Genomic DNA, 12016 nt, shown 5'->3' with positions numbered 1-12016 from the left:
GAAAATCTATATCTAGATTAGAAACTTTTATGCAAAAGGATGTTCAAAGGAATGTACTTTGAGTGAGACACATCATATCTAATGAATTGTCTTCTAACAATCTCCGATAGAGGACTTTGTAATATCATTGACAATAGTCTTTGTGACTTTGGTGCAGTGACATTACGAAAGAATCATTGCATAGGATGTTAGAATTTAGCATATTCTATAAGTAGCAAGAATTTGATATTCTTTCACTTATGAAAATGGATTTGGAGTTGTGAAATGAGAATGATTGGAAATGTGTTCAATTTGTCTATTTCACAAAAGTAAGAACTATAGGTGAACAATGTGTGCATGCTAGGTGTATGGGACAAGTGTAATAATTCAAGTAAGAAGTTGATTACCCGAAACGACAAATAATGAGTAATCAATATGGTGATAAATAAAAGGCATTTTATTTATACTCAAAGGTTTGAGGCCATATGGGATTAATATTATTCTTGTGTTTCACATTTGCATGTTTTGACTTCCAGAATAATTGAGTTTATTAAGAATAATCGAATTATTCGAACGGGCCACAGTCATTCATATGTTGGAAGTAGATATGAATGAAGACTGTCGTTAATTGGTGTGTGGATTGTCTAAAAGAGTATTAGACATAGGCAAATGTTTGCTGCAACGTTCATGAGTGCTTATGAATATGAATTTGAGCATTGGATTAAACCCACGCTCACTTGGATCACTCCATGAATTGTATCACGAGTGATTGGTGAGACGATAACATCTTATATTCTTGAAACCGAGATGTGTGAGTTGTATCTTGCTAATCGGTTGCACATTGATAATATGAAAACGCACTAGTAACGTGGTGTTATAAAACATATTGTTGTGTGTGATTCGGTGAGTGAGTGCAAGCGAGCATTGTATCAAAGTTTATCCGTTCCTTTTATCCCAAGTAGGATAAATGCGATATCTTTGGGCCCCTCGATGGTTTAGTGATGACAAACGTAAATGCTCGGCCGGGCTAGGGCTAATTTGATTCGTTCAATTAGTCAATCATCATAAATCAGAAATTGAGAAGTAGTACAAAGAGAATGATTAGAAATCATATCTCATATGATATCTAGAATGGAGGAATATATGATCCCTTATCTAAGGACACGCGTATCTGATAAGATCAGAGTTGACAGCGGCTTTGGAAAGCTATGATTGCAGATCAGGATCTGAAGTCATACGCATAATAGTTATTAGACTTATCCAAGTGGGAGACTGTTGGATTAGTGTCTAAGTCCATAACTATTTTGGTATGTACTTGACCCGATGGTGCATGGTCCTTTTGGGTTGCCTTCACCAAAGCAACTTGATTGGAGAAATAAATAAAGAAAGAAAGGTTATTATGATTTATTAATATGTTATAAGAATAATATATTAAAGGAGAAATCATATTTGTTTAATTAATATTGGTCAATAGTTAATTAGGAATTAATTTTGTGATCAAGTGTAATTAATTAAACTAGAGGGGCTGATTTGTAATTATGTGATAGTTACAAAATAAGGTAAGGATTATCTTAAATATATGGTGAACGAATTTGAGGTGATAAGGCCTTAGAATTCGACTATGATAAGGATTCAAGGATTATCTTATGGGTTGCTTTGTGGATAAGCAAGTAGATAAGGACAATGACTAAAACCCTATCTCTACACCTATATAAACACCCCTTGGCTCATGAATTCGGGTCTCCCTTCCCAAGGCTTCTTAGGGACGAATTCAATACCTCCTCTCTCTCCTCATATCTTCTCCATTTTCTCTTGGTGTTTGTAAGCCATTAGAGGAGTGACACTTGTGACTCTAAGTTTTCTAAAGTCAATACAAGGAGATTTGTGATTGTTATTGCTACATAACAATCAAGGTAATATCTTAAACCTAATTATATGTTAATATCGATTTACATATGCTAGAATTAGGGTTTATAGTCTTGGATTCAAAGCATATACAATAGAGAGACCTAGATCCAAGCTTTAGGGTTTGTATGAGCACACAGGATGTTTTATGACCAAAAACCCATCACTTTTTAGTTAAAAGTTCCCCATGTATGCTAGATAGGATTATGAACTTTGGAAATCATATTTTGCATGTATTTTAGATAAACATAGATCCAAGGTTTTCTAGGGTTGCATGTACACTTAGGAGTGTTAGAATGCTCAAAACGCATCACCAAGTACGCTGCTCATACGCATGCAGAATGAACTTTTTGGGCTTTTGGGCCTTATGAAAATGGGTGTGGACTTTCGGGCCCCGTGGCCCACTGTGAAGTATAATTCTAGACTTGGGAATCTGGAACTTGAGTATTAGGCCTATTGGGTCATGATTGGACCCTTTGGAATTATTATATAATAGGACTCGGAACATTTGTGCCATTTGAGGGTCAAGGACCAATTACTTTATTGGGCAATTAGTGGGCCCTTAGGGAGTCCTTGATGGGGCATTAGAGGGCTGGACTTAATAAGCTAAAGTTGGGACTTATGAATGTTCCACTCGGACCAAAGGGTAAAATGGACATTTTACCCTAAGGGGCATTATAGATGTTGACTAAGTATTATTATGTTTATGATAGCCGGGAGCTATCGTAGCAATTGTTAGAGGTTATTTCCCGTGGGATTCGACACTCAGCTTGGCGAGGTGAGTTACCTTCCATTAGAAGTGGGTCTAAGACTACAATGTTGGCCTAATATTAGGAGTCTGTAATAGATAATTGTCCATGTGATAATTATTTGGTATGCCACTATCTGTTACGTTATATGTGTCAGTATGTTATGATTTTATATGGTAGTGGTACGGGTAAAATAGTCCCCAGTATCCGGTTGAAATAGACCGAAGGGGAGGCCAGCTCCCAGATATGCTAGGCAACTATTCGGTTGAAATAGACCAAAGGGGAGGCCAGCACCCAGATATGTTAGGCAACTATCCGGTTGAAATAGACCGAAGGGGAGGCCAACACCCATATATGCTAGGCAACTATCCGGTTTGAAATAGATCGAATGGGAGGCCGACACCAAAATATTCCTAGCTAGATATGTTATTGCATGGTATGTGGTATGACGGGGGAACTCCCTAAGCTTTGTGCTTAAAATTTTAGTTTTGTTTTCAGGTACCTCTTCTTCGAAGGGGAAGGAGCCGGCTCGGTAGCAGCACACCACACACACATGATTCCGCATTATGAGATTATACTCTGACATTGTTCCTATATTATGTTATGGTTTTGAGACATGTGACTATGGTTTTATGAAATGATATGATTCGATGATGTTTTTCAGTAAACAATTTTATAAGTTAATTAAAAACAAAATTTTTGGTCATGATTGTTGGGATGTTACACCATGGGTGAGGGTTAGGGTGTATGGATGTGAGGGTGGGTCATAAAGTGAGTGAATGGTAATTTATGGTGGGATGGTTATGTATGGATGGATGTGCGAAATGATTATATTTGTTTTGATTTGATAAATAGTAACTAAAATAAAATAAGTTGAAAGAACATTCTTTTAATAAAAAAATAAAAAATTAAGTCTAAAATATTTGTTCTTAACCAATGAATGACGAATTCATTAAAACATATAATTTAATAATCCTTTTTATAATTATAATTCTATTAATTTTGTTAATCAAACATAAGTTTTATTTGATTTATATGTGATAATGACATAAAAACCCTTAAGTTTGCAAGTTTTTGTTGTTTATACCATTTTGTGGATTTTAGGTTCATTAAAATCTGATGTTTGCAAAAATAAAAAATAAAAATAATTTTATTGAATTCCTTACATTTGGCATAAATGTTCAAATTTACCTTTTTTTTTTATAAAAACCCTTAAATTTGATTTTATGGTTCATTAAAACCCTTAAGTCTGACATAAATAGTTATTAAAATAAATAAGAATAGGCACGGCAGGGTAAGTAAGGTGGTAGGGATGAGCGTGGGACGGAACCGGTACCGACCCATCCCGTTCCCAATTTCCCGAATACAGAATTTGATCGAAAGTCAATCCCGAGTACCGAACCGAATTAACATAACGGGTACTGGTACTGGTTTTCGGTACTAGTATCGGTACTGGCGGTACCGATTCCCGAATTTCAGGTATTTGGAGTATCAAGTACCATCCCATATTTTTAAATTCGGTACGGTTTGGTATTGGTTCCGGTACGGTACCGGTACGGGATTGGGATTTGGGACAAATTGCTCATCCCTATAAGGTGGTAAGGTATGGTAGGATGAATATGTATGGTTTAATGTAGGGTTGTAAACGAACTGAACGTTCAACGAACAGTTCATGAACCGTTCGACGGAAAGTTCGTTTATTTAATAAATGAACAAACACGAATATAAATTCTCATTCGTTTAGTTAAACGAACGAACATGAAAAATGATCTCGTTTGTTCAATTATGTTCGTGAACGTTTGTTTATGTTGTTCATTTAAGTTCGTTTATGTTTGTTCATATAAGTTCATTTTATATTTATATATGTTTAATCGTGTTTGATTACATTACTATATTATATGTTCATTTATGTTCATATATGTTTTTTTTTATCTTTGTTCGTTTATGTTCGTTTAACTTGTTCACGAACATAAACGAACGAAATGAACAATGTAATTTGTTAAACGGACGAACATGAACAAGAAAACGCGTTCGTTTATCTATTCGTGTTCGTTCATTTGTTCGGCTAACTTAAATGAATAAACATGAACAAGCCCCCGTTCATGTTCGTTTGGTTCGTTTACAGCCCTAGTTTAATGCATGAAATGATTATATCTGCTTTGATCTGATAAATAGTGATTAAAATAAAATGGAGTTGAGAAAAATATTTTTTTAATAAAAAATACAAGAACTGAATATAAAATAGGGATAATGACTTGAAAGGGTAACAAACTTTCGACTTTTGTCACATTTGGTCACTAAACTTTTTTTCGTTATCTATTTGCCATTGAACTATTGAAACTGTTCACATTTTACCCTTATGACCGGCTGTTACCGGTCACAAGGGTAAAATGTGAACAGTTTCAATAGTTTAGTGGCAAATAAATAATGAAAAAAAGTTTAGTGACTAAATGTGAACAAAATCAAAAGTTCATTTCCCTCTAAAAAGTCCAATGACTAAATGTGAACAAACTTCTTATTGTATTATGTTTTAGCAAAATTATTTATTTTTGTTTAATTATAGCAACATTTGTTGATGAAGAAATCTATGAAATAAAAAAACAAAATGTAACATCCGGATTTCCATGTATCATCATTTAAGTATTTTTCTTTTGAGTTAAGAAGAGAGACTCGACGAGTTGACGCCTTAACTCGTCGAGATAAGGTCGCGACTGATTACTCGGATTAATGAATGGACTCGACGAGTCGGTGAGGCGACTCGACGAGTCCGCGCTGTTGGCAGAAACCCTAAATCTTTGGGCTCGAGCCATATTTAAAGGCACTTATGGCCTTCAATTGCGACTACATTTCCCATAAGTGAGAACCCTAGCGAGCTTGAGTGTGTAGAGTGAGAGGAAGAGCTATCTTGAGCTTTTTGGTGTGATAGATCTGGACCCTTCTAGGTTCAGAGAGCCGAGAATATGAAGCTTTAGTAGAGTAAACCTTGGGGTTCAAAGTTAGGAAGAATTTATGGTATATATAGTTGTTGGATTAGTGTCTAAGTCCATAACTATTTTGGTATGTACTTGACCCGATGGTGCATGGTTCTTTTAGGTTGCCTTCACCAAAGCAACTTGATTGGAGAAATAAATAGAGAGAGAGGTTATTATGATTTATTAATATGTTATAAGAATAATATATTAAAGGAGAAATCATATTTGTTTAATTAATATTGGTCAATAATTAATTAGGAATTAATTTTGTGATCAAGTGTAATTAATTAAACTAGAGGGGTTGAATTGTAGTTATGTGATAGTTACAAAATAAGGTAAGGATTATCCTAAGTATAGGATGGACGAATTTAAGGTGATAATGCCTTAGAATTCGATTATGATAAGGATTCAAGGATTATCTTATGGGTTGCTTGGTAAGCAAACAACTAGATAAGGATAATGACTGAAACCCTATCTGTACACCTATATAAACCCCCTTGGCTCATGAATTCGTGTAAGACCTTCCCTAAGGGTTCTAGGGACGAATTTGATACCTCCCCTCTCTCCTCATATCTTCTCCATTTTCTCTTGGTGTTTGTAAGCCATTAGAGGAGTGACAATTGTGACTCTAAGCCTTCCTAAGTCAATACAAGGAGATTTGGGATTGTTATTGCTACATAACAATCAAGGTAACATTATAAACCTATTCTTATGTTAATATGATCACTTGAATGCTAGAATTAGGGTTTATAGTCTTGGATAACTTGCATGTACAATAGAGAAACCTAGATCCAAGCATTAGGGTTTGTATGAGCACATAGGATGTCTTATGACCAAAACCCATCAATAGTTACTTTCATCTTACACATAGATATGAAGTATTTTATATAAATTACGTGCTATGTGTGCATATTATTTGAATACTTGCTGTCTATGCTGGATGAACGATTTTATACATGTTTTAAAAGATTTAAACGATATATTTATTTTATATCTACAAATATGTTGCGGATGAAACATGGGTAGATGAAATAGTTAGTGTGTGATGAAATAAAATGATGAGAGATAGGTGATGATAGAAAGGTGGTGATAATTATGTAAATAGATGATGATGAATATGTGATGTAGGATGAAAGGAGATACCATAACCTTAACCAGCAATGTGGCGATGTAGTCATCTACCAGAGTATAGATGGTGACCATGGACTATTCTAGACAACCCAGTGGAAACACTAGCAGACCCATAACCTGTAGGCGATGAATTACAAGTTCAGGCGATGTTGTAACTACGTATTCATGTGATGATACTCTAACCCCTTACTATGAATTACGAGTTCAAATGATGTTGTAACTACATATTCATGGGATGTCACAAATTTCGCATGCCAAACCAATGGTCATAATTCACATCAGTGAGAATGATTCATTTTTTTGTAAAACCAAAATCAGATTGGAAATTTTGATTTTTTTATTTTGGAAAATGTCAAACCATTGGTTTTTTTATTTCGGTTTTGGTTTTTTGTTTTTTTTTAAATATATTTTCAGGGTTTTGTTTTTTTGTTTTTTTTTATTTCATAGATTTCTTCATCAACAAATGTTGCAACAATTTAACAAAAATAAATAATTTGCTAAAACATAATACAAGAGGAGTTTTGTTCACATTTAGTCATTGAACTTTTTAGAGGGAAACGAACTTTCGATTTTGTTCATATTTAGTCACTAAATTTTTTTTCGTTATCTATTTGCCATTGAACTATTGAAACTGTTCACATTTTACCCTTATGACCGGCAATAGCCGGTCATAAGGGTAAAATGTGAACAGTTTCAATAGTTCAATGGCAAATAGATAACGAAAAAAAGTTTAGTGATTAAATGTGACAAAAGTCGAAAGTTCGTTACCCTTTCAAGTCATTATCCCTATAAAATATTTGTTCTTAGCCAAAGAATATCGAGTTCATTAAAACATATAATTCAATAATTCTTTTTATAATTATAATTTCATTAAGGTTGTTAACCAAATATAAGTTTTACTTATTCCCGCATGAAATAATTAGAAAACCATTAAGTTTGTAAGTTTTTATCAGTTTTTACATTTTAGTAGAATTTAGGTTCATTAAAACTTGATGTTTGCAATTTGTTTTTTTAATTTTATCATTTGCTTTCTTAAATTCCTTCATTCGATAAGAATGTTTGATTTTACATTCTTTCTAATTCATAAAAACTCTTAAGTTTGGTTTTCTAGTTTATTAAAACCATTAAGTTTGACATAAAATTTTAATTTTACCAAATAAATTTGTAAAAGAAAATAAAATTAAAAAAAAATATTACAAATTTGAGACATTAATAAACCTGAACCTAACATTCAACTTTACTTTAGGTAAAAGAGACAAAAACTTACAAATATAAGGGGTTTTTATGACATTTTGCCTGATTTACATTCCTATTCTGCCAAAAATAAAAATAAAAATAAATTATTCACCATTCTTTTACCAACATTCTCTACAATCTACATATTCACCCATTAAATGGTTAAAAAAGTCGAATTGTAGTAAATTTAATTTTTTTTTGATGAAATACAATTAGATGAATAATATGTATAATTTTAAAAAATAATTATCCAATTTAATTTTAATTATTCAATATGACATTAATCAGTTTATAAATACCCCTATGAAATACAACATAAGACCTGTTCTAGTAGATGTTGGAGGTTGCTCAATTTTTTCGATATTCACGATAAATTCAAGGGTATCTGGCCAACACCTCCGCCCATAAATACGTCGATTTCTCCAATCAACTCCGCAGCCTGCCAATTATCAACCTCACAAGTTTTCAAAGGTTCGGATCTCTCGAGTATTAAAATTAATCGACGGTTGAAGAAAACGACGTTCGATCGGCTGATTTTGGCGTTTGATTGAAGCAAATCGAGCGATTGTTTGATCTAATATCACCATGAATCGTTTGTCTTCGCCTACCACTTCAAGGATTTTCACGATTGTTTGATTTAAGAGATAGATAGATCGTCTTCTGCCATCGTTTACCAGCTCGAGGGTTCTCTTAACTGGATGTACTTGAAGATCGACGGAGGGTTTTTTGTTCAAATCAGAAGAAAAGAAGACGTTTTTAATTTGGGTTTTTGATCTGAAGGCAGCTCAAACATTGAACACAGGTACTGAAAGAACACATAAGTATTGTAATTTTCAGTGTTTTTAGGTTTATTTCCCAATGAAAGAAGAGGATTCGCGGTTGTCTGATCGATGCACATAAACATCTGATGGACCTCCAATGATTAGATCTAACACGTATCTTCGTCTCCGGATTTGTTTACCGAAGATGCGTCGCTTACTTGATGAGTCGATGAACTGGAGAACCTGTGCGTTACGATTTAAATATCCTGACATCGAAAGCAGCTAAAGGGGATTCCCGAAGGAACGCTTGTTTCTACATAGGGCACGGATCCACGAAGAACTACAAAAAACTTGTGATTTTGTCTCATATATGAACGTCGTTTTGACTTTGATTTACCTCCTTGATCTGATCTGCGACGTTTCACTACTTGTTCGTAGAAGAATCTGACCCATCGAATCGTGTTTTGAGGATCGGATTAAGAAAACTCCAACTCCTCTGGATTTTTTTTGCCAGTCTCCCAGATCTATAAAGAACTTAATGGATGGTTATAATCACACATAAAAAAAACCGTCCTCTATCTTCCATTAACGAAACATCATATTGACGTCAATTCTACTTCTTTGATTGGCGTGCACATATGGTTTCATCCCTAATCATATTTAAACCTTATCAAAACACCTCATTGGATATATTGCACATGAACAGATCTCTTAAGAACTGAATGAAGGATTTACTTTCTAACTTCTCTTCTGGAGTTCCGATAATGTTCTTGATGCATCATGATCCTCCAATAGCTTTAATAAATCTGGTCAAAATACTCTAGACACCATGATTAAAGCCGACGTAGTAATTTTACATATGTGGGTCCTTGATGTTGGGTAGATTGATTTGTTCTGAATAATATATTGTGACTTATAACAAGGTTGAATCTTGTTTAATAACAAGTCGTCTCCATGTAACAGAAGCTGATAGTGATACAAAACCAATGGACCTGGAACTTGTGAAGTTTATCAACTCAGATCTTACATGGAATGCTGTTAAAAAGGGCCATAGGAGCACGATGAGGCGCCCAAGGAAGCCAGCAGCAAGCAATTCAGCCAATAAAATGCAGGAATCTGTAGCTTTTGATTATGAAAAGGTATTATTTTATATTTCTTTACTTGTGTAGTGCATATATCTTTCTAAAGCAACATGATTTTTACTCTTGTTTGTGTTCTTTTTAGTCTGGTGTAGTCATTCTTGGTCAACACTTTGGTGAAGAAGTAGTTGATGTTCCTATAAAGAAAAGAATTCTTATGCTTCAGTCTCCATCTCTCAGCAATGAAAGGGCTAATAAGTCAATTCAACCTCATTCTCCCTCTCCTCATCATGAGAAAGAGATTCCTGATCTTAATGACTTCTTTGGTATAGAACTTCTTGCAGCTGCTGCATGCCATACCTCTGTTTATGACACCCCAGATCCCATGGAGTCTTCTGCAGTCGAAGAACACACAACAACACGAGTCGTTGATACATACACCGAAGGTGTAATTGTAAAAGACGATATTGCCCCTATCGACTCAGATGATTCATCAGTTCAAGATAACACATTCCCAGTTATCACAAATGGGGATGGTGATAAAACATCTGTTCCTTCAAAAGATGTTAGGTTGCATTGGGATTTGAACACTGTAATGGATGAATGGGAAGAACCCTGTTGTGATATTCTTGTTGACCCTCATTCTGAAAAAGGGTATCTAAAAGATGATGATTCTCAACAGGTGAAATCAGATGCAATAGATAATAAGTCTGAAGGTATCCAGGCTGTTTCTGAAGTAGTACAAGGTGGATCATGTCAAGATGACAAGGTTTCTTCAGAAGATCGTCTCAGTGATTGCTGTGGGTCAAACAAAGTCAAAGCAGGAGGAGGCTATGATTCTCCTGTTGAAGATGGTGAGTTAAGAGACACGTGGCAAAAGAATGAAGTGGAAGAAATCGAGTGTGTGGACTATGAGTCCGATAACATATATGAAGATAACTTTGATGCTATTGAATCAGTTAACAATGAAGTAGTCATTGGAACACAACCCAACAATGAAATCGAACAAAATGATAAGAAAAACATCCCAAGTATATCAAACCAGCTTCCAGAACCTTCTCAAGAAAAGGGTAGAACATCGTCTTTTGGTGTTCATAGAAGCAGGTAGGTAAACTTTATGTTCTTTACAAATAACAAAATCCAGTATTTTTCATAATTTTCCTCTCTTCTAATTTCTTTTTGGTTCTTGAATCCAGATCTGAAAACTTTCAAGAGTCTTATTCAAGGGGTAAGAGGGATTTTGGTCAAGAAAAGTCAACGGGAAGAGATGGAGCATCATACCATGGTTGGGATTCAAGAAACACTCAGAATCACAGGTACTCTAATAACAGGCCAAAACATGTGATTGGAGGTTACAATCAAAGATCAAGTTCTTACAAGACATTTAACACAAAACCAGAAAGAAACGAATCTTATGGTGTTTATAGTCGTGAGAGAGTTAAAGGTGGATTAGGGTTTCATCAACAAGGATCAAGAAGAGGTGAAGACTACAATGGTCATGATCAAGAAAGAAAAGTCTCTTCCTTTTCTCCTAATTTCACCCGTGGGCCCCATCTTTCAAGATCTAGAAAACGATCTAGGTCAAGATCAAGGTCAGAGTCTCCAATTGCGTGGAATTTTCAGAAGAAAAGCAAAGTGGATACAAAAAGAGAAAGAGAAAGAGAAAGAGAAAGTCCAGATCATATTCATATTCATAGGGCTGATAAATACAATAGCAATATCAATGGTGAATCTAGAGATAGGAATAATCTTGGAAGAAATGGAATCAAGTCAAGTGATCATTTTTACCCTAATTTTTCACGTTCTGGAAGGTATCCACCACAAGGAAGTGGTCAATATGATGAAAAATACGGAGGGCGTTTTCGGTATTATCATAAAGATAATGGGTTTAGGTACACTCGAAATGAAAATAGGTACTTCAAAGATCCAGTTGGAGATGGAGTTGAATGATTGCTTCTGATTCACAAGGGGATTGTTAGTTGGTATATAAGAGACTTTTTTTTTTTTTTTTTTCTTAATTGTTGATCCTCTTGTTTTCTTTACTATAACTTTTTTTTTTTTTTGAGTACTTTTAGAACTTGGTAGGGGTATTTAGGACAAATTTTCGTATTGTCTTCTGAGTTTCTGTTCTTATTGTAATATGTGAAATTGAGAAAATTAATCACACAAGGCAGAACTTTATTTTCTTAAAATACTTCATACTT

General features: G+C 34.5%; 1 protein-coding gene across 1 annotated transcript; it reads left to right on the top strand.

Moving 5' to 3' along the window:
- The first annotated feature begins 8317 nt into the window (after positions 1–8317).
- LOC145017646 (uncharacterized) lies at positions 8318–12004 on the top strand. Its single transcript, XM_078975635.1, has 4 exons — positions 8318–8774; positions 9697–9872; positions 9958–10916; positions 11009–12004. Exons 2-4 carry the CDS (start codon positions 9720–9722, stop codon positions 11760–11762), a joined length of 1866 nt encoding a protein of 621 aa, XP_078831761.1. The 5' UTR covers positions 8318–8774; positions 9697–9719; the 3' UTR covers positions 11763–12004.
- The last annotated feature ends 12 nt before the right edge of the window (positions 12005–12016 follow it).

The sequence above is a fragment of the Lactuca saligna genome, chromosome 9, assembly GCF_052625555.1.
Source record: "Lactuca saligna cultivar CGN05327 chromosome 9, ASM5262555v1, whole genome shotgun sequence".
NCBI classification, from domain to species: Eukaryota; Viridiplantae; Streptophyta; class Magnoliopsida; order Asterales; family Asteraceae; genus Lactuca; species Lactuca saligna.
Note: the sequence above shows the minus strand (reverse complement) of the source record. Positions and strands in the feature narration are given on the sequence as shown.